This window comes from Motacilla alba, chromosome 5 (assembly GCF_015832195.1).
Source record: "Motacilla alba alba isolate MOTALB_02 chromosome 5, Motacilla_alba_V1.0_pri, whole genome shotgun sequence".
Classification (NCBI taxonomy): Eukaryota; Metazoa; Chordata; class Aves; order Passeriformes; family Motacillidae; genus Motacilla; species Motacilla alba.
In genome coordinates, this window is record NC_052020.1 from 39,642,148 (window position 1) to 39,669,488 (window position 27,341).

A 27,341-nucleotide genomic window follows, 5' to 3' on the forward strand; every position below is an offset into this window, starting at 1 on the left:
GTTCCCATGAACCTGTTTCTATGAACCTGTGAGTACCTGTGTCTATACTGGTTGGACACCCCAGGACTCTTTACCCCTGATTTTCCATTGCCATTTTGTCTCCTTTGCCAAGAGGCAAAAGGCTTGGTCTTTCTGCCGCCCCTTCCTGTCACTGAGGAGCAGCAGTGAACAGGGGTTAGTAAAACAGTCCCATCTTAAGGGGCTGCTAGGGTTAATCCCTGGGTGGTTCTGATGTTCTCCAAGTGCCACACAGAACTTGGAGTGTGCAAGTGTTCTAGCTCAACCCTTTGCAGCTCCCTCTCCTTGCTTCCCCATTTGTTAGCAAGGAAGCCCTTCAGTTGGATGGGGAGGAAAGCCAGCCCAGGGCTCAGGAGGAACAATGACCAACGAACAGACTGCAGCTTGTAAACCAAAACTCCCTTGAGGCTGCCTCTAAAAGGAGATCAGAGAGAATTCCTATGCCAATAGGCATCTGGATTTATCACATGCACACACAGAGTCTCTTTTAGCCAGTAAATTTCTGGCCTGTCTATCAGCACGGTGGTGTAGTCATAACGCATTTATTTGCTCCCTCCCTGGGCAGGTGGCAAGGAAGCCTGGGCATGGAGAGGTGCACAGGGCAGAGCAAACTGTAGTGCTGCAGGACTGATCAGAGCTTTCATCATCACCCCAATCACACATGTCAGGGAGCCCCAGAGATGAAAAGGATAAAACACTGGGGAGTGCCTCTGTCAGGGCATGTGTGCTCTGGCCAAAATGGCATACAGCTTGGCAGGCTGCCTCCACTGACCCACCCTTGCTAACCTCTATCCAGTTGGTGAGGGTTCAGGAAGGGCTGTTTATGGTTTATTAAGACATTTGAGTTTACACGGTTTGGCAGCCCCAAAGAGCTATATGTAAGCAGCCACTATTGTGAAGGGCTTGATGGAAGAGCTGGATTCTGAGCTGTCTGTGGAGTGCCCTGGCCACAAGTGATTAACCAGCTAGGTGTCATTTTACACTCAGTTGCTGGGGTCCAGGAACTGGGAGGAGACAGGGAGGAACATCTGTGGTCTCTAGAACAGGACTTTTGAGTAGCTGTGTTTTGGCAAGTCAGAGACAGCCTCTGAGTCTCATGTGGCATTCAGCACCAGAGGTTTTTACCTCTGCGAGTATCTATGGCCGCAAAAGCCCGTTTAAAGGACTACGTTGATTTCTTGCCTGGACAGCATCTGTAATCTTTTTTATGAGCATGAAATCAGGACATGAGAGGAAGGGTGTGTTATTTACCTGGATGTACAGGTCTGTACTGGCAGACCATATATATCTTCAAATGGACATACGACATTTGTCAGCTGTGGCAACTGCAGTGCCTCGGATATTTAAACAGTATTGTTGAAAGTGTTTTATGTTTGAGGGGAGCTTTACATGAATCTGTCAAAAGCAGATGCCAGCAGTGATGTACATGTCTGAAGGACTAGGATGGAACGGGGCACATTTACACCAGGTACAGTTTGAGGGTAATAAGGAAGTTCCATTTTGAAATTTTCTTGCTGACCTAAATTCTATCTGTTCTTTTGAAGAAACATTTTGGAAAGGGTAAAAATTTTAGACTGAGTATGCCACAGCAGTAGCAGTTTAAAACCAGCAAATCATCTAACCCTCCAACAAAAAACTTGCTTGTGAAAAAATTAGCATCTCCCCCCACCCCCCAAATATTTATTTTTTACAAAGTTTTTGAGATTACTATTTTTTAAGTCTTGGCAGGTGGGACCAAGTTCAGGTCATCAAGCAGAACAGGTGCAGAACACCCCAAAGCACCTCACAATCCACAACAGACAAGAGGTCCTCAGGGTGTATCAGATCACAAATGAATAGGCCCAGTATTCAGGTACCGACAGATGCTCCTGCTCTGACCCCAAAATCATCTCTTAGAAACTCCAGGAAGGTAAAAGAGCTGAATGGAAGCTTCAGTCCCTCTGACAATGGACTCAGCACCCTCTTTCCTTGTATTTGCCCACCCTTGGTAGGCTGACTGGGAGCCTTGCAGTTTGCATTTGAAACCCAATAGCCAGGATCTGTCAACTGAACTTAGAGGTTTTGGCAGACACAGTTTCAGTTGCAGGACTCCTGGAGTACAGCTCTGAGGAACAAAAGTCTTAAGTGTATCTCTGAGCGCTCCTCTTAACAGCTTCCCTGCTTGGTGCCTTTTCCTTCTCTAAGGAAACGTTCAAAAATTCCTCCTACAGGGAAAACCTTTAATACTTCAGGCTAATGGGGAGGGCTTAGGTCTTAAGATAGCTAAAGCAAGAACAGAAAACATCTCCCCTTTTCCATTATCCCTTTCACCTGCTTTCTCATTATCTTGCTTTCCCATCTCAACCACCCAGCATTCAAATACACTGCAGTTCTTCCACATTATCTTTTTCTTCTGCACCAACTGTCCAGCCATTTTGGAGAGTGTGGCCTTTGTGTCACCAAAGTACTTCCTAGAAGGAACATTACACTGCCAAGACGACCAAGGAGTGTTCCAGAAGAAATCCCCAAGGGCTGCCAGGCTCTCAAGGTTTGGCACTTGGCCCTCAGCATGCGTAGTCTCAGACCCCCAGTTCTCGTTGTGTTAGCCTGGGAGCAGGAGAGTGGGTGCTGACAGTTTTTCCCTTGGCTTTGGGTGGGCCAGGGGGCCTTTCAGCTGCACTTGCAGGATTTCACCACCATGTTGGAGAGCTGCTCCACTTTGGGGGTCCTCCCAACATAGTACAAGATAGTGAGTGGCTCCAGGTCTTGGGGAACACAGCAGGGCGAAGCAGATGCCTCAGGGTTCAGCGTGTTATATAAACCCAGCACCTGCAGGAACAAAGTAAGTGTCATGACAAGGTCAGGAATACATTTATGTTGGTTGAGGACAGGAAGAGGCTGCCAACTCAACAAGTCTCTAGGTGTTTGCACTAGACTCATCAGAGGGTATTTCCCTGAGATGAGTAATACTCCCCTGTCACTTCCTGATCATGGCCTGCTTCTAAATGGTCTCACTTGCCCTGGCCTGACTCTTAAAGAGTTTTTTGGGGTTTTTTTCCTAATTGTAATACTCTTGCTCTCTGTGACTGATGCCTAAGGGTTGAAGGAGTACAAGTAGTTGTCTCCTTTCATCTCTAATTTGGTACAGCAGTGTGTCACAATTTTTGCTTTTAACAAGGTTGGGTGTAACCAGCCTGGGGCCATGCTGTTTTGGATTCTATTAAAGAAACCAGAAGAAAGAATATCAGTGCTGCTTATTTCAACCAACATCTCCAGATAGCACTGGATGGATGCCAGTCCTCTCAAGTATCCACAATTCCCTCCCAGCTTTGAACTGTCTGATGCCTTCTCCCTCTGCTCCATCCTCCAAGTCATTACACTGTAATACTGGAGCCAGGACAGTGTCCTGTGGGACCCCACTGGATTCCTCCCCCCAGCTGGCCCCATCCCACAGATGACTATACACTACAGCCATGTAAACCACTACAGAACAGTTGCCACATTTCTTGCCAGAGGTGACCACTTCTCAGCAGTGAGCATGATCTCACCTGCACTAGTGTGGTCTCTTCAGTGCTTATCTGATATAAATGTCAGGGTCTGGCACATTGTATTTTAACTACTTTACAGTCTTTGGGGATGAGAGATGCTAAGGATACATCCTGTTCTATCATCCAGATCCATGTAATCACCTTGTTGTGGTAGAAACTCTCTGGGATCCTAAGCAAAGTACCCCTGGCTGTACCACAGGGTATCATGTGCTCTGGGCCACTACTCAAGAGCAAGTTAAACAGACTGGTGAGAAGCTTTCTTTTCATCATGTCTTTCCTAAGTGGTGCTGGCAAGCTGTCAGCAGCTATATTGTTCTAAAGTTTTCTTTGATCACTTCACTGACCTTAACGCTTACTCATTTCCTTTGTTTAAAATCATTAGGAGTCATTCTAAAGTCTCCTTTCTCTCACACTGATTCAGTCCAGTTACCTTCTGGAGATCTTCTCAGGACAACCAGATGGTAAAGCTACATGCCCATTACCCTTTCAAAGCTGTTAATGCCCTTGCTTTGTCTTGTGGTTACTGCCCAGCATCTGTTCACTTCTTCATTCCCACAGATCAGCTGTTCCCACTGATATTAGTCCTTGAGCTTCAGTGAACCTTACTGCTATGCAGACTGTCAAGAAAATGTTAGCATCTTTTCTGAAATATCATCCTTACCTAGTTATTTGTTCTTCAGCTGAATCTGCTTTTTCCAGTAACTTTTTAAATGAAATCTGAAGTTAATTTGCTAGTGAGCTGTTGCATTATCTGGATTGCTGCCTTTTGACTTTTGTGGGCAGAAGCACAGGATTTTCCTCTGACTTTTCCTGCTTCAGCAGTGGACTGTCTGATCCTTAATATGTCCTTTTCTCTTTATACTTCTCCCATGGCTGTGTTATTCTATTATTTTTATTTTTTTCTGCTCTAGCCAGGCTCAGACTGCATTCTTCCCAAAGGCTGACCAGAGGTTGTGCCTAAGTTACCTAAAGACATTTGCTTTCTGCCAAGTTTTCACTCAAAAATCTCACTGCCTAGTAGCCTCCTCCCTGCTGTAGGTCAGACAGGATTTATGCAGCTGGGAAGGATACCTGTGATGAAGGAGATCTTACTGAGTGGCTGTGTTCACTTCTGGAAATGGACATGGATTTCCCTACACTTTTGAGCTATAGCTGCCCCTTTAGGAGCAGATGGCAGGCACATGCCATTGCACAACAGTTTTTCATGACAACCTGGCACAGAGTATAGAAAAATCCTCTGTCCAGTGCAAACTGCAGGAGAAATTTAGGAAGAAGATAATCACCAGAACTGATGTTTGATGTGAACAATTCAGTTCATACTATGGCCACTGCCAAGTAAGTACCCTAAAACCACCAGTCCTGCTGTTTCATATCTTTTCTAAGAGACAACAGCATTTTCCTCCTCAAGATTTGCCTGAAAGCAGACTCAGTACTGACTCCAAAGCAAGCACATTTTCCCTGCTGAACCACCCAGGCTTTTTTTCTGCTGTTTCCTTGGAATGTTTTTCACAAATATTGATCTGAACTGCTTATTGCTTTGAAGAGGCTGGATATTGATCAGACTTAGGGAGAAAGGGGCCATCATAGCCACAAGCCCTGGCAGGATAATATAGTGGATGTACCGTGCTGTGAGTGGTGTCTGCACTGCGAAGGTACGGGCAAGGGCCTGAACAGAAGTTAGCAAAGTAGCCCTTAGGCTCGTGGACCCATTTCCAGCCGAGGTCCTGTCGGAAGTCAATGTACAGAGGACGCACGCAGCAGTTCTCCTCCAGGTTCCTGAAACACAGTAGTGAAACACAGTGAATCTAAAGGGGGGGGGGGCCTTATGTGTAGTTGTGAGGTGCAGCTTCCTGAGCAGAAGGACTCGTACCAGCAGTGCTGGTGGGACGTGGTGGCTGCGTGTGCCAGGAGCAGCACAGCCAGGCAGTGGTGGCAGCTCAGCAGCCGGGCACTGCTCGTGCTGCTGGCAAACAGCTTTCCCACCGCCCCTGCCAGGCAGCACCCAGCTGCTCCAGCAACCGGCACGGGGCTGCTGCGGGGCCCCACCCAGCCTGTGTTCCTGGAGGGTGCATGCAGGTCTCTTTGAACCGTGGCCCTGCCAGAAGCACACAGCAGGTCTGCTGAACTGGCCAGTGGCCCTTCTGACACCACGGAGACCCACAGTGCCCTTAGAGGGCTCTGCCTTTTCCGGTGGCATGGAGTCTCGCCAGCCTGCCCACCTCAGGTGTAGGAGCCCAGCAGGCTTCTCACTTACCGGAAACAGTAGTTGGTATCCAGGGCCCGTTTCTTTCTTTGGCTTCCCAACACGGGGCTCTCCAGTCGATGTGGGGGTAACATCATCAAGATCAGGTGGGGATTATGCAAGTCTTTCTGCTTCTTCAGGCGGCCCAAGTCCCCGCGGCCGTAGTCATCCTCACTGTCAATGCCTTCAGAAAAAGAGGATCCACAAAGAAGAAATCAGCACGGAAGTGGAGAATGCAACAAGACTTTTCAATTTAACACTCTCATGCTTGCTCTTGAACCAGGTTCAGGCACCCTGTCTACTTCTTCCCTCACAGAGACCCCTTTATTTCTGGTAAATTTGACTGTTGCAGGCCTGAAATAGAGGCTTACGGGCCACCTGTTTTACCATTTGCAAACTGCTGGTGGGGCCATTAATCCATCCACTCTCTCCTGGCTTGAGTCCCAGGATAGGCAGGAAGATGAATGGTTTAAAGAAGATGTCAGATAATTGGCACTCTGCAGAATAGCCTCAGAAATGGAGCCTGTGGGGGCCAGTGGCTGCTGCCCAGGGCCGCAAGCCAGGAGGTTCCTAGTTCTTAGGCCAGCCAAGCCACTGACTCTCTGAGCCACCTCACACAGGATGCCTAACTTCCTTGTGTTTCAGTCACTCTAACTGGAAAGTAGAGCCTCTGTGGAAATCTGAGAAGGCATCAAGTTGAACTTCCCAGAGAGACACTGAAATATAAAATTACTCCTTTCTGCAGACACTCATACAAACCCACCCAGCCTGCCCTTACTTTTTTTGTAACCTATGTATATAGTGGATATACCCATATAGTGAACACACAAACCCAGATGTGTATGTTTTAAAACAAATGTTACACAATGTGAAGTACTTGAATACACAAAGCAAGACCTCACTTTTTTCTTTATATGCTTGAGGCTTTCCCTTCCCCAACAACCTCCCCTAACCCAGCTCTTTATCACCTTTGAACTTGATCTCCAGGACTTCATGCAAATTCTCCAAGATGTCCCCATTGGGCTGAAAAGTATGGCAAGGACAGTGTATGCTAATTTCCAGGCCAAGGTTGGACTCTGCAAAGAAGATGACTATGTGAGAAACAGTCTTTCTCAGCTGGCACAGCTCCTGGCATAAGGAAGTTTTAAGGAAGTTTTACACAGCTGTGCTAACTCCTAGACAATGGGTTGGTCTTAAAGTCAGGAGTGTTATCAACGTTGAGGAACAGATGCTGCCTTGGGAAGAATAGGAAGAAAAATCCACTAGCTTCACCTTTGCCAAAAGCCTTGCTCTTGCTAAAGGGAACTTTCTGGAGAGATAAGAAGGGTGCTTCTTGTTACTTTTTTTAGGCTATTCGGCATCCAAAAACACTTGTGAGCTTCAAGGAGCTTCCCTGGGAAAACAAGTATTTTGAAGAGCTGGCTTTTGGTATCTTAAATCAGTTTTGCAATCCTCAGTACCTATTATCTGGCTTCTGCTTAGTGTCTGAAGGAAAAATCTGAAAATAAGCAAGTTGGATATGGACAAGTAATTTTACTGGAAGCATTCTTCTCAGCAGCTGCAACCTCCTGTTTTATTGAACTGCTAGCAGTCTAAGTCACACAGACTTTCCAGAGGCAAATCTACTTTCATAATAACTTCCTGGACCAGTCATGCTGTGTGGGCCTGACTACAGGAACATAAGACTCTTATGAAAGCTCCATTTTTATGTTGTGCCATGAATTAAAACATCTGGCTTCCTGGGGCATTGACAAGGTGCCTAGCACCTTTTCACCTCAGCACTATATATACTCTGTGATGTCTTGTCAGCTAGTGTGCCTGCCCAGAGCTTGCTGCAGTTCCAGCTCTGAGCTTCACCCACAACTTAGATTGCTTGAAATAGGAGGAGCCTGCAAGCTCAGAGCTTACCCTTGCAGGGAGCAGCTGCTTGCCAGTACCTGCATTCCAGTGTTCAGTGGCACCCAGCTTCTATCTGTGAAACCAGTCCAGCTGTGAGTGACGATGCCTTATGCTCCAGCTGTGAATGTGGTCAGTGTTCTTGCTGGGAACTGCCCCGTAGCTATCTGTTGGGCTGTCCAGCACTGGCAGAGGTATGTTCTCTGCAGTGTTAAAGCCTCCAGCTGTCTAGGTGTGTCAGCCTCTGGTATTTCCTCACCTTTATACCTGACAAGATGTACACACCTAAATAAACCAGGATCCTTGCTGCTTTTTCCTATACTACATTGGCTCTAATTCACATGAAAATTTAAGCAAAGCATTTGTCATTTTCTATGATCATTTAGACAAGCAGAGGGGTCCCCTCTGGGCTTAGTTGTAAAGAATTTCCTCTAAGGAATAAATCCTTGTTCTGACTCAGCCCACAGAGCTACATGGTGGGGCCTCCAGGAAATGAGCCAGGAATATAGCAAATGTCACACACTGAGGAAGCTCTGTAGGAAAGCTTGTTCTCAGACTGAAAGAACCTGTCCTTTCTGTGAACCAAGGTCCTGCAACAAGGGGAGCAGAAAGATACTTCTGTGAACATTGATCCCCATTTCTATGGATGCCTTGACACACAGTCCAGCTAAGACCCCTACCTCTGTGCAGAAGCCACTCACGCACGGTCTCGGTGACATCGAAGGACAGCCACTCAGGGGAGCCCCGTGTCTGCACATTCCTGCCACTGAGGTACCGCTGCTTCGCTATGTGCTCATCTGGCCGAAGGATCTGTGTCAGAAGGAGTGGTAGAAAAAATCAGCCAGTGCCATGCAGAAGGAAGGGACAGCCTTTAGTCTTTTTTTCTCCCACAGCTTGCTAAAAACTAATTTAGAAAGTTGGTCTTGGCAAGTGAGACACTCAGGGTCAGGTAAGAAGGACATGCTTCACAGCCAACTTGAATTCTAGACATCTACACAGTGCTTATTTCTGTGTCCTAAGCAGCCCACCTCTCTCAGTTCAGAATTGTTTAGGGGCACACATATAGAGGCAGAAGCACATGGCAATTCATTTAATGGATAGGTTTGTTTTTGTATACAGCTGTGGAATATGCATCTGGATTTCAGAGAATTACCAGTGGTAAATGCAGCATCTGGCCACAAGTCACCTGCCCAGGAAGCCAATTTATTGACTTTATTATCACTGTGGCATTTTCAGGTGTCCTACACTCTTCAACTTTTATCAAAACACACCAGGGCTGTTCAGGTTTGGAGACCTCTGCCTCTGCTCTGACATCTCTTTCCACTTTCAGACAAACAACCACACTACATTCAAGGTGTTCCTTCCTGCATACCCCAGGCTGACTCCACAGACCACTGAACCTATGGAGAAGCTCTGAGAACACCTCCTTGTCAGTTTTGTCATCTGGTGGAGAATTCCTCTGACCTTTGATGCTGGATTCCAGGAAGTCCTCAAGAAGTACCACCCAAAGACAATTTTAGCTGCACTTTTATGGAAAAGTGGACAGACATGAGCCTGTGGGAGTGTGCTGCCTGGATGCTAAGCTGTATCATTAGGTGGTCCAGTTCAGTCTATTACCACTTCCAAGCCTAAACCATACCTTATTCTGCCAGTCCCTAGGTTCAAAAAAACCTCCAGATAAGTATCTGGATGAACAGGTGGCCTGAATTGTGCTTCTGGGGAACTACTGCTGAAGGAAACATTGAAAGCAAGCACTGTTTTTCTAGTAAATCAGTGTCAAGACAGAGAGCTCCATCCATTGAATTAGCACCAACTGTGCTGCAACAGTCAAAGGAATAAGACTGCCAAGGGTCCTACACATGATGTGGCAGAAGGGTCAGAGCTGCTCCACTGATGAGGGACTCCCAAGTGGGAAAAGGGCAGCACCACATTGTAAAAGGAAAGGAAGGTGACTGTATCACTGCATTTGGTGGAAGAAGCCTGGGTTACAGCATGCACTTACTTCTCTCTTCTGTGGCTTTCCACATATCAGCTGAGACAACCATTAAGGAGTCAAGCTATTCTGGGCTCAGACACTGGGGAAGGTGATAAGAATACTCACCTGGAAGAGCTCAATGCGCTGCTCACTGCGTTTGGAGCTTGGGTTGGGCACGCGCAGCACCCGAAACTCAGCCCGGAATAGGTTGGTGCTGTTCTTCTCTGCTGATGACACATTAAAGCGGAACACATTGGAGGTGACACCTTTTGGACAAATGCCCAACTCATCTAGGAGAAAAAAAATAGAGAAACACTGAGAACCACATCTCTGAGGGGCAGGATCTCAAATAAATATGGTTTGAGAAAGAGCTTTCCAGTAGAGATTTGTCATTCAAACGTCTTTCCACCTGTGAAGCATGGCTACCTAGCTCAAGATAACACAGGATGAATTCACTCAAATTCAGTCTACATTGCAACATTTTGCAAACATTCCCCCTACTGCCATCATTATTTCAATGAAGAATCAGTAGAGATCAACCACAGTATGTTTATTATTATGTCTTCTAGCTCTGCTTGTCAAATGTTGCTAATACTCATGAGTTGGCTGCATCCAAAATGACAACCCCGGCCCAGGCAATGGGACAACCTCACAGTTAGTGGGGCCTATTCCCAACAGCTAGGATGCTGTTATTCTGCTCATGATGGAGACATGAAGCTGCATACAAAGTGATCACATTGCTGCTGAATCCTAGTTTTACAAATCTTGATGTTGCCTCCTAGAATAGAAGCCACTCAGTGTCAAAAAAAACACAAAGCATGAGGTGTCAAAGACTCTTTGGGCAGTGATTATCCAACGTGTACTGAAAGAACTGAGGTTTAAAATTGCTTCTCACTCATGAACTGGAGAAGGAATTCATTAATAGTACTGGGCCTGTGGAGATCACACACATGAGCAGGAAATAATACAGCAATTTTCTGCTTCCATGTGTATCTGCCGAACAGAAAAACCCATTTCACAGATGCCTCAAAAGAGAGAAGGTAAAACCTTTAAGGTCCAAAACAGAGCAAGTAACACTCTCTTTAAAGGGACCATTTTGGTCTCATGGAAGTCTGTTGTTGCTGTCATTTCTCTCCTATTGACCTTGTTAGCCTTCAAGGCTCTAGCATCATGAAAGCTTCCTGCAGACAAGACACAGCAGCTCCTGCTCTATATCCACATGCAGGTTTGTCTGCAGTCCTGCAGAGCCTCTCAGATGACCTCTGACTGTTGTCCAGTGCAGCAGGAGGCTCTTATATCTGCTGATATTCAAGTTGCTTCTAAACACACAAACAGAAAGAAACAAAAACTATCACCTGTTTCCAGACATGATTCCAGCCTTTGACACATAGGCTAGAAGCCCTAGCTGGAACAACCTTCAAGTTACATTCCTGAAGTCCTGCAGGCCCCTCTTTTTATCCCACCATCACTATCTCCCCTGAGAAACAGCTGAAAATGGGGTAGTGTGAAACAGCACCTGAGTGCTGAGGTTCATCTCCTGTGCCAAATTCTGATTTCAGCCACTCTGATGTACACTCATATCAATGGAGATTAAGGTCTTTCTCTTGTGCTACACACACATTCAGTAAGCAGAGCCCTGCCAGTTTTCAAGGATGTGTTTTTAGGGTGCTGAGATTTTACTCTATAAGTTAATGACCAGATGCTGACATTGGGCTTTAATTGGACGAGGTTTCGTCATTAGTACTACTGAAGAGAACAGCATTCCCATACTCGAAAGTCTTTAGCTGTTATTGAAGAGATGGCTGTTCACACATCCCAGGAGACCAGATTCCACTGCAGGCACGAGCTGGCCTGCCCAGCCCAAAAACCCTGCAACACAAAGAGTACCCCCAGCCACACACAAATGCCTGCTGTGGGGACTCCACCCCTGTGACCAATTCAAGGTTTGATGCTGCAGAAAAGCCCAGCAAAAATCCAAGTTCTCATTAAGTGCCCAAAGACATCTTCCTAGCTGAAGTCTAACACTGATTACTGTCCTGTGTCCTAGACCAGGCAGATACTGTGTTTCAATAGCCCCTGAAGCTGCTTTGCACATCTAGCCCTATTAATAGTGCTGTTAACAGCCCGCCCCTTCATTTCAGACCTGACTGCCCGGCCGTAAGGGGTGTCCCAATTATCATCAGAAATGCCTTTTTACATCAGACCACTGGTCAGTCCAGTTCAGTATGTTTCCAACAGCAGTACTTTATCTGACAATCTATTTAGAGGCTGCAAATGTGGTCCTACAGCACAGAGCTGATGAGAGACACCTAATGTGTTATCATCTCCTTAATGTGACTGGCTAAATTAGACAGCCATGGTGATAAAACATTACATCTATTGTAATTCACCTGCTGTGAAAGAAAGCAAGCCACATTGATTTCTACCTACTTCACCATCGAGGTGCTGGTCTTGGGAGACCTTCCCAGTGAAAACAGTAATAGCTCTTTCCCTTCCCTAAAAGTGTCATGTTCCCTTTGTACCCTGGGAACAAGCCCTCTGTGATGCAGAAATGGAGCTGTGTTCTCCGTTTCACTCCAAGCCCTGGGAGGTTAGAGCCTGTTTCACATAGCACAGGGTTCAGGATAGAGGTCTCACTCCCAGGAAACTTGACAGCTTTGGGGCAAAATACTTTTTTTGCACGAGTTCACAGACAAAGGGAACAAGGGGATTTTTCAGGGAATTTGGTCCAGACCCAGCTCAGGTGTGTTAATCCCACTGGAATCCAGACCTGTTCACCACCAGCACAGAACAAAGCCTGGAGGCAATATTCCTGCAAGCTCTCCCAGTCCACAGCTCTCAGTGGCAGTAGCCAAGCATGGAGACCAGGACTCTGTGACACCCTGTGCTCCCATGCCAGGCTATGTCTGGTATGACACAGCCTCGCAACTGGACCCAGCTATTACTGTGGAGTCGACACCCAGAGCTGTTCACTGCAGTGATGACACCAGTAGCCACTTTGTGTGGATAATGTGATACAGAGAGCAGGTTCTTTTGGGAGCTTCCACCTTCCTACCACTTCTCTAAGTGAGGTGCAGGCTCACCGCATGCTGCTGGATCCAGCAGAAACAGCTGTTTTTTCTGGCAAGCCCCAGGAAGGCTGATGGCCGTGCAGTTCAAGTTTGCTGAGAAGGAAGGATAGGCTGGCTGTGAGCAGGTATTGCCTCACACTGTATTATACCCCGAATCACCAAAGTGTTTCATGCCCAAGCTGCATAACTTTCAAGAAAAACGTTGATCCATCTGCAACTCTGCAGGTGGCAGGTTTGGAGGGAATAGATGCTTGGCCCCAGTGACCCATGACTTTAATTGCCTTGTCTCTCAAGCTGCCTTGGAAAATGGCATCTGTTTTTCCTTCAGGAAGGTAAGCAAAAAGTTATTTGTAGGACTGTTGCAGATGCTTCCCAAGCTTGAACATAACCAAGTCAGGTCTGATCACGTGAGTTTTATGAGATCCCTGAAGTGAATGGCTGGTCAAAAGCAAGCTATGCTCTGAAAGAAAATCCCTTTTAATTAAGGCAGTGTACCTGAGAGGCACAGGAGAAAAGACCAATCTGTGAGTCACCAAGCAGCTCAGAGAAGGGATGGAGAACTTGGCTCTCTCGTCTGCTATTTTTGCTCCTCAGCTCTCCTCACTTTTGGGCTTTGCATCTTTGAAAAGGATGAGTTCTCTGAGCCAATATGACAGTTGACTAATAGTCTGGAGCTAGAACAGTTTGTGTGAGTGTGCACACATTTCAGACTTGTCTGTATCATCACTGCAGTTCCTTCAATGGAGTAGTCCTCCCCTTCCCCCCCCCCCCCCCCCAGGAGACTGGCTTTGGCTCAGAGCATGCTCTTAGATCACCACCTGGCACAGTGACAGAGTCATGGGAAAGTTGAACATCAGCCACTTCTGAAGATGCGGGGCCAAATTCAGCCATGGTGTAAGCGATGAAACGCCCCAGGTTTCAAAAAGAGCGTGTCTCTTGCCACCACAATCTGTCTGGAGCTAGTCTCCCCCAGTGTGACCAAATTACAAAGTTCCCTCTTTCTCTGGGTGGTGGCTTTTTGAACCTAGTGTCCTATGGGCACATGGGACAGGATCATTCATTTCCACAGGAATTTTCCCAAAGCCACAATCCCTACTCATCACTCCTTTTCATGCACTGTTTCTTCATTCCACTTTCCCCTCAATTTTAGCCAAATCCACACCCCTAACTTCATTTGCCACTGTTGTGCTTTGTGTTTTCCCCACCTCCTTCCCCCAAAAATTGCTAGTGAATGGTGTGGCTGTACTATTTTGTAGACACTTGGTTTTCCCATAATATATGTTTATAGTTTCACAAATAACACTTCAGTAGGTCAAAACCGCTGAAATACAGGTAACCTTTGCCCTTTCTGTTCCTTGAATCTCGGTGTCTCCTGAGCTAGGAGCTAATCATATAACCATAGGGAATGCAGTCTGCTAGAGATTAAGTGAAATTTGTTGCATTACCACATTGTAGCTTATTCCAGCTCATCATATGTCAAGATTAACATAAACCTGGCAGCGTAACTGCATTCTGAGACTGCCTCCACCAAGTCACAGCTCCTCCCCAAAACTGCTGGCATTCAAATCTTGTCCCCAGGATGGCACAACATCACAGGAGAACACCCTGGATAGTGGTATGACTGCATCTTCCAATTCTAAGGAATCCTAAACAAACCAAAATGAGTGCTTGTGCCTACATGTGCTCAGCATCTGCAATCTGCTTTGAGTTCATGTCTGCTCAGTCTCTGTCTTTGTATCTGCTCAGCTTCTGCACCTGAATCTGTTTAGCGTCCACATCTGGGCCTGCTCATCATCTGCTCCACACCTGCTCAACATCTGTCATGTTTCCACAACGCCTGTGTTCCCTTGGGGGTCCCTTTGGCATCACTGTCTGCTTTACACCTGCTCAGCATCCCTGTTTTCTTCTGCTCGCTCTCCAAACGCTCACACTATCTGAGTAACACCTTCATCAGTGTCCTCCAAGCAGCAGTCTCTTCAGCAAGTACCTCTCCACCTTCTCTGCTGCCGGCGCGGGAGCTGCACGGACCGGACAGTTGCCTGTATCTCTGCGGCAGGCGCTGGAGCTTCAGCAGGGAGGAGGCCGTCTACCTGCTCTCACCCAAACAGCAGACCTGCGCTGTCTCCCAGCCCGGTGCGCAGCATTCACCCCGCCACCGGCACGGCTTCCCCTCCCCGCCTTGTCCTGATGTCAAGGCTCTAGGCACGGGCTTGGCTCGCCGCTGCCAGCCGGGGCCTGGGCCGATGCCGCTCCCGGACCCTGCCACCCACCGTCCCCACTGCCGGCCGAGCCCCGCGCCGTCCCGGGCGCCCCCCGCCCCGCGGCTCCCGCTCACCCCCGTACCGAGCGCGGCCGGGCGGAGACGCGCCCCCCGCCCGCCTCCTCCCCGCCGAGGAAGCGGCCCCTTCCGCGGGGCCCGGCGCCCCTCGGCCCCCGGCTGGCCGCCCCTCCCCCGCGCCCGGGATCCCGGGCAGTCTGCCCCGCGGGCGCGGCACCCCGGCCGGCACGGGGGGAGCCCCGCACTTACTGTGTTCGGGGAGGCCCTGGATCATGTCAAATTTATGAATCTCTTTGGCATAGTATTCGGACTCGGTGTTGTCCTGAGAGCAGCTCTCTTCCTTCTCCTCCTCCATCTCCTCCAGCAGCTCCCGAGTGCTGTTATAGAGGGCCAGGATCTGGTACGGCACATGGGCCGGCCCCACGGTCTCCGGCGGGCTGGTGAGCCGCAGCTTGCTCAGGATCTGCCCTCGGATGGCCTCTACCCTCTTCTTCTTGATGTGGTCCAGGTCCAAGGTGGTGCAGGACGAAAGCGAGAGGCTCACGGTAGCGAAGCTCAGCAGGGAGAGCAGCACCAGAGCCCTTTGCACGTACATCTTCATGTGTGAGGGGGCGGCGGCGGGGGCCTCCGGGAGAGACCCCCGTGCGGCGGCGAGAGGGCGCGGGGGACCGGGCGGTGTGCTGGCGGCAGCCTCCCCAGAACCCGCAGGCTGAGGCTTGGCGAGGAGGTGCATGAACTCACTGCGCCGTGCGCGACTCAGGACTTCCAGGAAGAGCTGGCAGCGCTCCGCAAGGAGAAGCGGCAGGCGCCGTGCCTCTCCGCGCCGCGCTCCTTCCCCATGCGCCGCCCCGCGCCCCGCGGAGCAGGGGGCGCCCCGCCGCGCCGCGCCGCCGCACGTGTCAGCGGCCCGCGCCGCCCCGCCGCCGCGGGGGGAGCGCCGCGCCCGCCCCTCTCGCTGCACCATTCATGCCCCCGCCGGGCCCCGCGCCCTACATCGCCCGGTGCCCGGCCCTCGGCGCCCGGGAGCGTGGCAGCGCCGCGCTTCTCGCCCAGCCGGGAGCGCTGCCGCCGGGCCGTCCGCCGCGCCCGTGGGTTCCGCTGACCGCCGCGTCGTGGTCCGCACACCGACACCGCTCCGCACCGGCCCGCCCGCGCACACTGCCGCTCCCCCGGCCCCGACGCTGAAATTTTATACCTCCCTCCCATGACGTCCCCGGGACGGGGCTCGGGCGGGGGAGGGAGCTCCAAGCCCGGCCTTCGGCCGCGCCAGCCCCGCGCTAATGGCTCCAGCAGCCGCACAGCCCCCGCCGCTCCCCCCTCCCCGCCCCCCGCCGCCCCCCGCGCTCGCCCGGGGGCGCCTCGCCCCGCGCGCCCCGGGCCCCTCGGCGCGGGCCGGCCCCGCGCGCCCTCCGACGTGGCCGCCGCACCACCCCGGCGGCGGCGCGCGGGCGCCCCCTGGCGGCGGCACTGGCGCGGCGGCGGGCGGGCCCTTCGCGGTGGTCCGGGCGGCGCGGGGAGGCCCCTCCCGCTTCCAGCTGCGAAATCGCATTAAAAGCCGCTAAAAATACCCCGAATACTTTCCTGATGTGGTTTCTTTCCGAGGGAGGGAGGGGCCCAGCGGCGGGGTTCGGCCGCCGCGCCGCGGACGGGGGGCTGCGGCGGGACTGGCGGCCCCGCGGGCCGTAGCACGGTGGCGGCAGGGTCAGGGCGATGCCCCTCGGCCCAGAAAGCAGGTGGCAGCCAGAGCCCCGGGGGGTGCCCGGTCACGGCAGCCCTCGCTGCGGTGAAGGGGCTGCGTCGGGCATCCGCTGCCCTCGGAGGGGGCCAGGACCACAGGCGGGAGACAAAGCACCGGCCGTGCATGGGGTTATAACTCATAACCCGGGCCCATTCGGGTCTCTCTCCCGGGTCGTGCCCTCACTACGGCCACACCGGCCTCCCGCCTCAGTGCCGCGGGCTGGGCCCGCGCCTGCTGCCCCGGAGACCAGGGAGGGCTCCTGGTCCGTGGAGCGAGCGGGAGCTCTTCGCTTGGCATCGCCTGGACCCTGCCCTCAGCAGCCAGCCCTTCTCCCGGAGCCAGCAGAGGGGCAGCCCCCGAGGCAGCGGCTTTGTGCCTTCCCAACCCATGGCAGCCGCTCGCAGCACTGGCCGCGCTGCCGAAGGAGCCAGCCAACCCGCTGGGTTGGCGGTGCGTTGGAAAAGTGGGGCAGGGACAGCTCCTGCGAGGCTGTGAGCAAACTGGGATGTGGGCAGAACTCTCTGTGCAAGCAAACCCTCTTGCATTAAGCAATATCTTTATGCTCTGGGAGAGGTGGGGCCCCGGTGGCATGTGGCCCCTTGGAGCGGTGGCGTCCAGCAACAGCAGGCAACAGTGCAGCTGGAGGCATCTGGAAACACTGGGCATAGTGCAGGGAGCCTTCCCTTACCTGCATGTTCGGGGGCCTTGGGCTGGGAGAGCGCTGCAAGCTCAGAGGACAGCGGCTCACCCAAGACATGGAGCGTGGAACAGGAAATCCACGGGCAGCTGGGGGTGCTGGATGCCCTGTGAGCCATTTTGTGCAGCTCTGAGGAGATGTAAGGGTGAGCTGCTCACTGTTTGTTTGTGCTTTGCTTGGGGAAGAGGAATTAAGAGTTCTTTGATGGAGCGACAAAGATGTAACAAGATCTAGTAGCTTCAAGATGATGTCAGGCAAATTTTGACTTGAAGTAAGATGCAAATTCTGACTGTTGACATTAATATCCATGGAATATTATGTAGGTTGGGATGGATGTTTCTAGAGCTCCCCAGACACTTCTGAAATGAATTTTGGATGCTTTTCCACACTGGGATCTCCTCTACTCTGCTGCCAGGTTGGAGATCACACTAAATGCAGTCAAACTGATTGCTTTGGACTGCAGTAATCAATTTGTTACAGTGCCACATGGTGAGTTATTAGTTAAGATGGAGATAAGTACAGAAATTGTAAGAAATTACGAGAGTTTCCCAGAGGCTGGTCCTGGGCCCAGGTTTTATTAATGATCTTGGCACGCCAAAATGGATGTGCTAATCAAATTGGCTGCTTATCCAAAACTGGAGGCATTGTCGAGACAGGGGAGGACTGGGATATCCTATATGAGGGGGTAGGCAATTTTGAAGGCTAATACAGGAGAAATGGGATGAAATGCAATAGTACAAAATGCAAGGTTATATTGCTAATGGCTGAGATCAGACTTTCCTGTTATAAGCTACAGGGAGAGCTTACTGCTTGGAAGTAATATAGAAGAAGGATGTAAGTGTCCTGCTGGTTCCAATATTGGGCTACTCACTTTCTGCTCCAAGTGTTGGTCTGTGGGTTGAAAAGAGGTGAGGGAGCCCCACGGTCTGACATGCACTGGAAGCAATGCTGGTGGCTGTGAGCAGCAGTCATTAACAGGTTGCACATCTTGTACATGCTGTAATCCACCTAGGCTGAGGGAGAGCCTGACAGGTCTACTGAACATATATCATAGGAAATATTTCAACTCTGGCTGGGGTTTGAGAGTCTGAGCTGGGGCTGATGTAACACGAATAGCATCTGTTCTCATGGCGATCAAGACAGGCAAATGTGTGGGCCTTTGCTGCCTGTCAAAGCCCCTTCCACCTTCCAGAGGTGGGGATGTCTTGCTTAAAGCTTTGCAATTGTTAGGGTATTTTGTTCTGGAGCCTACAGAAATAAAAATATTTGCAGTGGTTTCCCTCCTTCAAAACCCCTTAGAGACTGGGAGGTGCATGGAGGAAAAAAAAACCTGCAGAAAAATTAAATGGAGATGCTTGGAGCTGCCAGTATGCTGCTAGTGTGGAGGGCGATACAGCAGCAGTCTTTGCTGAGTGTTTCGCTTCCCAGTGGAAGCTTAATGTTTTAATGAATTGGCCCATATCAAAATCAGGGGTCTGGCGGGCTGCCTGATGTGAAGATTAGGTGAGGAAGAAAGCACTGTGCTGTGTCACTTGTTGCTACTGGAATTGCCCTGCATCCCATAAATCCTACTACTGTCAAAGACCTGCTTTAGAAAACCTTTGGCCACTCTGAATAAGGCGGTCATTGTGCAACCGTGTAGGCTTTCCACCATAGCTGCAGCTTTAACTACATGTGTGTGCCCTTGCTTTAAAGGGGGTCTAGGACCAGAAGCATATGGGAGGGCTCAAGTGTGATTGCTTTCCCAGACTTTCTCATGGATAGGAGGACCAGATACAAGCTCTATTCATATGTCTGCCAGTCAAGGAGAAATCAACAGTAAACAGCACTAGTGGGGGACTCTGTTAGTCCTATTCTGTGTGATCAGGTTTGTGTTGAAACCAGATGGAGAGAGTCCATGCTCAGATGTGAGAACTTCTCCATGAAAGGAATGCTTGCGTGGTTCTTACTTGCTGTTCAGCTTAGAGGGGGTGGCAGCAGTGTTATTTACAGTGAGGGCAAAACCAAACAAGTAAAGCAGACTGAGAGCTGAGAATACACCTGAAACTTTACACTGCTAAAGAGAAACCCTGGCACACAGACCTGAACTGGACAGAAAGCAAGCATTGAAAAAGCTTTGGACAACCACAGCAGCACCAGACATTTGTCCTGGTACCTGGCTCAGTTGGTTAAGTGGAGCCGGTGTAGGCCCAGGGTCAAATGCTGCCTATGGTGCCATAGAAGAGAATTAAACTATTCAGAAAATGTTACCCCAACACTTACGGCAAGCAAAATCCACTTTGGCCACAACATGAAATGATGGATGAAAACTCTTTTCCTCTTGTTGCCCGCCCCAAGCAGGCAAAGCTTTCAGGGGTAGGTGACAAACCCCATTCCATTAAGTGGTATCCAGAGGGACTAGAGGTAGGACAGATTTTAGGTTTTGTTCTTTCTGCACATCTGCTCTTCTCTCTCACTGAGAATCTCTGAAGTTAGGAGTCAAAATTCTGAGGCAAGGCTCAGTTCCCCCAGTCTTTACATGTTTTCTTTCCTGCACATGGACTTCACCCTCCCTCAACTAGCCTGAGACTTCTCTCCCTGGGGTAGGCAGCAGGCAGCACAGAGTAGCTTGGAGGAAAATGGGAAGTACAGGTACACTGTCTGGGATGGGGACCCAGGAGAATTGTGAAGAGAAGCTTGGAGGGGAGGGCAGTTCCAAACAAGTGAATGCACTGGTCATGTTGCTGTCTGTCCAGGATGGTACCCTGTATGTCTCTACCCTGGCTCTGGGAGGATCACCCTGCCAGCCACCTGTGTGGGAGCACAGCTGGCAATGTACTCCTACCCAAGGATTCCTGCCCCAGGGATGCCTTCCTGTTTTAGCAGGCATTGCCCTGGATGCTATCATGCTCCTCTTGGGATGCTCTTTTTCTGAGCAGAAGGTCAGCTGTAAGTGTATTGTAACCCCAGAGCTGCAGTCCCCTCTGTCTCCTGGCATCTGTGTAGCTGTGTTGTTGCAGCAGCTGTTTGCAGGAGCTGGGGAGAATTGAGAAATGCGGGGCCATATTCCCATGGCCCTGGTGGCGAAGCATGGGGCTAGGTGCAAACTGCCCTCTCTACCTTATGAATGCTTCAATCTGGAATTAAAAGAGAAGAACAAAGTATATGGAAGATCATAATTTCATAAAGCCCAGTGAGCCTGGCTTCAAAAAAGGAAAATCATGTCTCACTTACTGAATTCCTTGAGCATGTCAAGATTTGTAAAGGAAGATAATATCTTTTATTAGGCCAATTGATACAGCTGGAAAAAACACACAAGCTTTCAGGCACATAAACCCTTATTTTATGTTTTCTTTTCCAGCTATATCAGTTGGTCTAATAAAAAGTTACTACCTCTGCCCACAAATCTTATTGCACTTAATCCTTAGATCATCGCAGCACAACTACTTCAACATGTCAGTAGGAATGGAAAAAAGGAGAATTATTTGATACTATTTATTTAGATGACTTAAAGTTCCTCAGCCAAACTATGAGCTTCTACAAAAGCTAAGCAGGTATAGAGTGAAATCTAGTGCCTTTAGTAAAAGGTATTCCTGGGAGGCTTAAGTTTACTTAGGGAGTCAATTTTCATCATGGCAAAGTGTCAGCAGTGTAGTTTGTCCTGTGGTACCGTTCTCCATTGTAGCAGCAGAAGAAATTATTTAGGCTAATGAGGATGGGTGAAAATTGTGAGGAATGTGAGATAGCAGAAAAAAATACAGGCAAAGGGACAAAGTACTGGAAAACTGAATGTTTGTTAAACATGTGGAGCTAAAACCAGATTTATTTACAATTAATCTATACATCTGTTCAGCCAAGAAACAGACTGGGGTCGTTTTATACAGCTCAGTGGAAATCTCTGCACAACTCACGGCTGAGAAGCATGTGTGTAATGATCGTTGTGCTTACATTTGATCCTTGGCACCGCCTCCACCGTGGGCTCTGGGGACCGGCTGCCCCATCTGGAAAGCTGTGTTAGAGAGCCAGGGAGAATTGGGAAGAGCATCAGAAGGCATCAGGAGACTTTGGCAAAAGCCTCTATCAGGAGACAGATGTGTAAGGCTAGGATTTATCTGCCTTAGTGGGAACTTAAAAAGTGTCTTCGGCAAAAAGCTGGAGAAGGCAGAGCGTCAGACTGTTCCTGGCCTGCCGCACCGCAAACTGAATTAAAAAGGGCTGACAGAGAACCCGCATGAGGTGTTGCAGCGCTGCTGTCCCCCTCAGTCAGGCCAAGGTTTTAAGACTGCTGCGGGGGTGGGTGTTTCTGTGGCCGCCAGGCGCCGGGTGCTCGGCCCAGCCGGCGGGGGCGGGTGGCCGGGCGGTGCGGGGCTGCCGGCCGAGCCCGGCGGGGCCGTGCCCGCGGTTGCCGGGGCGGCGGGGCGGGCTGTCCGCCGGAAGCACCGGCGGCCGCGGCGGCGGATGGAGGCCGAGCCGGAGCGAGCGGAGGCGCCGCGGAGGGGCGGCGTCGCCGGGGTGAGCGGGCCCGGTGCCGGGGCGGGCCCAGCCTCTCCGAGCGGGGGTTCCGGGGCCTTGGACCGCGGTCCGGTGGCGGCCCGGAGGGAGCGCGGGGTCGGCAGCACCGCTGCCGTGGGGCGCCGTGCGACGGAAGGGCCGAGCCGAGCCGAGCAGCGCGGCTGGGCGGGCCGGGAGGCGGCTGCGGGGCTCGCACCTGCGGCCAGCGAAGCCTCTGCGCTGTGAGGGCACCGCGCCTCGCTGCGGGGCGCGGCGGCAGGGCCGTGCCTTGCGTGCTGCTCCCCGCGATGAAACGGCTTTTGTCAGTAACTGTGTGTCCTCTGCTCCTTCGTGTTTCTCCCTGCACTACAGGTACTAAAGATGGGCCGTCGAGCCCGCCAAGACCTCTTTGCAGGTGAAAAACTCAGCACGAAGAATTCCCCGTCTGCTTCTCTTGGAGAGGTGGGTGTCCTGTTAGGAGGGCTTGTCTGTTGTCCTGCTGTTGTCTCCAGTGGAGAATTATGAATTTCTTCTGAGATTCCTTCCTGCATGGTGTGCTTTGCCCTTTGAATTTTGTCCTTAAATTTGGGACTCATGTGACTGCCCTGTCCCTTTCCTGGTGCTGCCCTTTGTATAATAGTTTCCACACAGGGCCCTGTCTAGGGCTATGGTTTCTTACATGTCAAGTATGGACAGTAGTATCATACAGGACATGGGGCCTCTCCCTTCTGTGCATGCGTATCTTCCCGATATTTTAATTTCTAGATTTAAAATATGAACAGGCACATAATTTTGTGACCAGTTTTGCCACCATCTACGGTAGCAAGGCAGATAAACAGATGCCTTACTTTTGTGCTTTGCTTTGCTAGAGCCAGAATCCATCTCTATCAAGTTTGTGTAGTGATGCTCCTTTTAATTTTCTCTGTGCACAGCTACAAAGGTCATGCTAGGACCCAGCTTTGCAGCATCTGAGACTTTTCCTTGTGGGTAATAATGTGCAAACTCAGCTCCCACTTGTCTTTGGAGGAAAACTTTGGTTCAGAGGCTGTTCTATTAGTACATCTGCAAATGGTAGAAGGGGGTCAGGAACCCCTCTTTCTCATGAGAGTGAGGCAACATCCTCAAGTATCCAGAAATAGATCTGAACTGTTTCAGTGGAATTTTTTGCTTAGTGTTGCAGAATGCTGAAATTCTTCCTGGAAGCTTGCTGTTGGATGTTAGCATGGCTTCTCCACAGACACCTCCTGCTAGCAGGAGCAGCTCTCAAGAAATGACATACCAGTTTTGCTCCCTAACACATACCAGATGGACAAAGATGTCATCCGACTTCCACCTTGCTGACAGTGATATTTGTTTAAATGAGGAGATGCTTACCGTTTTGCAATGCCAGTCCATGGTCTCCAGCATACCATATTCCTGGCTTCTTTAAACTGGAAATCATTTTGCCCTGCTGGCCACCCTGGTACCAACTCTACTTCAGGCTACTCTGCTCAGAGCCCTGGGACCTTCTGTCTTGGAGTGACTACTCCCTGATTCCCTATGCAGTGACAAAACTTTCCTATTACACTGAGTAGCTGTGTCCCAGACATCTGTGCCAAAATGGTCGTGGGGGGACTTTTCCTTTGAGACCCTGTGATGCTGTTGAGAATAGCACTATTACGGCTTAGCTTACAATAACACCTCATAGAGCAGGCTTTTTTCCTGGAGAAAGTATGCTCTTTTCTTTGGATAGGCATAATGGAGAATCATCTTCCACCTAGGGATTCACCCCTTGGATATGCTGTAGGCATTCAGGATGGATTCTATGAGGGAATGTGCACAAGATACAATTTAAGAAATAGAACTAACCGTCGACCTCATAGGTAAAGAAAGTCTTAGGGAAACTAACTGATGGTTTAAGGGGGTGTAATCATTAGCTGGCCTCCACATTAGCGTGGCTTGCTGTCAGGTTGCTCTCTTGCTGGAATTGGCCATCCTAGTTCATGGTCTGATTCTCTGGTTTTAAAGAGACCAGGGCATTATGTAGAGGTACAGGTGATGGACTGTAACTTACTGCAGTTTGCTTGAGCTTGCTGCTCACATCACAACCACTGAAGAGATCACAGGGGCTCCAGGACTTGCGCCAGTCCTGAAGAAGACTAAGAAATATTTACAGTGTTCTGTTTGAAAGCAGTGAGCTTTTCAGCAGCAGAAGGGTGAGGACTTCCATGCCTTATAACATTCAAATATGTTAGTACTGGATCTTAACCACCAGGAAGAATAGTTTGTGTCAGTAGTCTCCCTTCAGACAGGTCTTTGTTGCTAAATGTTTGTGTTAATCCAGAACCTTGGAGGTACTGGAAGAAAGACAAAATCCACTGTAAATAATCCTCAGCCTTTTCCTTTGCTCCAAAATTGGAGGCTTTTTATACATGACCATATTTGTTACCAATGTAAGTATTTAACAGTACTAATATTATTTTTTCCTTCACCCTAGATTGGCAATCCCCTTTTACTTTTCTGGAAGCTTGGCCTTGGCTTGCTGTTAAGGTGGGGTCAGTTGTTACAATGGATGTCTCGTTCAGCCATCTAGTCATCTTGAAACATTTATAAGAAATCTTCCCAAAAGAAATGCAAGATTAAAAAACCACAGTCTTTTTTTTTTTTTTTTCTGGAACTGGTAGTAGTGGATTAGGTGCCATGTAATTAATTTCAGCATAGAAGGTTTTATTCTTATTACTGATTTTGAAGGCAAAGGGGTTTGTCTTAAACCTTTGCCATATTCACACCCTCAAATGCAATTTCACATTCAGATTAGTGATTTTGCCTTCAGAGGCTCCTCAGAGTTTTAAAACTTGTTTAATTCACCTTGACTATTTTTAATTTTTTTTTTTTTTTAATTCCATGCCAATCCACCCAGTTTCCACCCATCTCAAATTTCTGGTATGAACATACTATTTGTGCTCGGGTCTTTTCATGACACTGAGAAGCATCCAGGAAGTGTTTTCCAGTCAGAGCAGCTTGCTTGAAGGAAGCAAAAAGTACCTGTCTATCCATGTTTCAACATCTGGGCTTATTACAAGGAAATTCACTTAGAGGGCAGGCAATTATTGTAATTAAAAAGATCTTTGTTTTGAAGTCAATAGGCAAATCATCTGACTTGGAGCATAGATCTTATCAGGTTACTGCTGATCTCTGCTTGGCCTGGGCTCTTTCTTCCTAAAGACACTGCAAACTGTGTGTTGCTCTATACAACAAATGTGCGTTGAAACCTCCTTCCCCAGGGAGTAGTTGCAATGTCTTGTGCCTTGTAGCCTAATCTACTTCCCCCAAACTTTATGAAAACCCTATGATATCTTAGTATTTTTTCAGTGCCTGTTGTGTCTATGTATCTCCCACAAGAATATTCTTAACTACAACACCAAATCTCTAATTCCTCTGCCCAAATCTCTACTTCATAATTCCCATTCTGTGTGGAAGGACCTGCATTATCTTCAAATGTAGACCTCCTCAAGGGGCTCATGAAAGCTCACACTCTGCCCATGTGACATGCAGAGCATTCCTGCCTTTTCAGAAGTACAAGTACTAACAAAACAACACTGCAGCTATGTGTTATTTCACCAGGCAAGATGGAACATGATTATTTGCTGTAATTGGTGTGGTTGGCACCCTTCTGCAGCAAAGGCTCTGTGCATTCCTGCCCTCAGAGCTCCTTGGCAATTTGGCAGGGCACTTCTTGGGTACCCAGGGGAATATGCTGTAAGTGGGAATTCCTAGAGATAAATCTGCTTGCTGCATGCCAGAACTCCACATTTCGAGCATTCATTTCAGAGGGGTAATGTATCTCTTTTTCCATTGAGAGGCCTTTCCCATCCCCTGGCTTGATGTGGTACATTTACTCATCTTGATGCTATCAAGTTTCTGACAGTATGGGAGAAACTCAAGCTAGTCGTGTTATTTGTATAATGAGAGGGACAGATCATATAATGAGATCTGTTGAAGATCTTTGCCATCCCATCCTAACAGGACTTCTGGACACTTTTACAGAATAAAAGTCAAACATTTTTCCTGGCTCTAACATCACTGCACCCAACAGCCTGAATGCTTGATGACACCCATCCAAGAAGTTGTTTGGCCAGATTTGGAGCTCTTGATGAGATTGATTTGGAAAGCTGAGTGGAAAAGCCTTTTAAAAAAATGTATCAGCAGATTTTTCCTTTCCTGTTTCTTCTCTCAACAAGAGTGAGCTATTTGCTGTCCTGTAGAAATCTGTATGCAAAAATATTTTAATGTTATTCTACTTCCGTGGTCTATTTTCTCTTTATCCTACAGTGGTGTGATTCCCTTGGGACCTTGTTCAAGAATTCCCTGGTTTCTGCTTCTTGCAGTCTCAGTATGATTTTGCCAGCATGTCTCTGGCAGCACTCTGTAGATCCTTTGAATGGAGACTGCTTTACTAGGCAATGGTCAGCCTAAAGGATGAAGGTTTTCCCTATTTTGAAAATATTTCCACACAGGTAGGACAAAATGATTTTATATCAGGGTTTGCCCAAAAATCAAGTTCCCTGCTGGTTCTCTCTGCCATATTTCACCACAGCCTGGGGAAAGGCTCTGTGCTTTCTCTTCTGAAAATATGTCGTTCTCTTGTTGTCCTAGGTGGTATTTGTAAGCTTGCTTATGGAGTTGTGGTCCTTGGGTGGTAGTTAAAAAGCATTTCTTGTTGTAAAATAAGAATTGCTGAGGGTGAAACCCATGTGAAACATTGCTCCAAGAAGTGGTTATTTAAGTGTTTTTCCAACATATGTTGCCCAGCTGGATTTTCCTCCATGCTAGTGCTAGTCTTGTATCACTTGGGCTCTGTACATCCAGAGAAGCTTAGGTCATGCTGGACCCCACAGAAGCCTATCAGCTTGTGGCTGTGGGAAGAAGCAGGCTGACAGATACATGCTTCCAACAGATTTTTACTGATGGGCAAATCTGATTTCATTTGTGCTGCTCAATGGTAAATACACCTTTGTACCCCAGCTGCTCTAACCTGCTTATAGCCTCCCTCTGCTCTTGTTGTAGTAAGATCATAAGACCAGATGACAGCAAAGACACCAAATGAACTCAGATTCCAAACCACTTCCATAAGAGGTATATGCAATTTATGAATCACATGGCTTCCATGTTCCACAGGAGAGATGATTTAATCCAGAAGAAAAGTCAGGTGGGTTAGTGGAGTGTTTCCAGGCATCCTATGCATACTCCTGGTGTAGGGTCATAGGTCAATCTAGGATATTCTAAATTCTCCTCCTGAGAACCACTCCTGAGTGGTTCTGAACACTGTGATTTCTAGAATAGCATAGAGATTATTAGGTTCTTAATTAACTCCTTGCATTTGGTGCCTAATAGCTCTGGTTGCTGCAACTGCTGGTGCTGACAGTCTGCTCATCCAAAAGGTTCTCAAC

General features: G+C 49.0%; 2 protein-coding genes across 6 annotated transcripts in view; one reads left to right on the forward strand and one right to left on the reverse strand.

The window, feature by feature from the left end:
- Positions 1 to 541: 541 nt before the first annotated feature.
- Positions 542 to 16,313, reverse strand: TGFB3 (transforming growth factor beta 3). Its single transcript, XM_038139881.1, has 7 exons — positions 15,257 to 16,313; positions 9,785 to 9,948; positions 8,364 to 8,493; positions 6,756 to 6,863; positions 5,800 to 5,971; positions 5,168 to 5,321; positions 542 to 2,826 (listed from the first exon to the last, which is right to left on the reverse strand). Exons 1-7 carry the CDS (start codon positions 15,969 to 15,971, stop codon positions 2,668 to 2,670), a joined length of 1,602 nt encoding a protein of 533 aa, XP_037995809.1. The 5' UTR covers positions 15,972 to 16,313; the 3' UTR covers positions 542 to 2,667.
- Positions 16,314 to 21,478: 5,165 nt separating this feature from the next.
- Positions 21,479 to 27,341, forward strand: part of IFT43 (intraflagellar transport 43) — a 46,392-nt gene continuing 40,529 nt past the window's right edge. The window contains exons 1-2 of one of the 5 annotated variants that reach the window (XM_038138564.1): positions 21,479 to 21,516; positions 22,285 to 22,374. In XM_038138564.1, coding sequence (XP_037994492.1) covers positions 22,294 to 22,374 — 81 coding nt within the window. In that variant the 5' untranslated portion in view covers positions 21,479 to 21,516; positions 22,285 to 22,293. Of the gene's footprint in view, positions 21,517 to 21,541; positions 21,715 to 21,796; positions 21,934 to 22,284; positions 22,375 to 27,341 lie in introns of those variants that run through there. The other 4 variants (XM_038138562.1, XM_038138563.1, XM_038138560.1 and 1 more) reach the window with 4 other exon arrangements.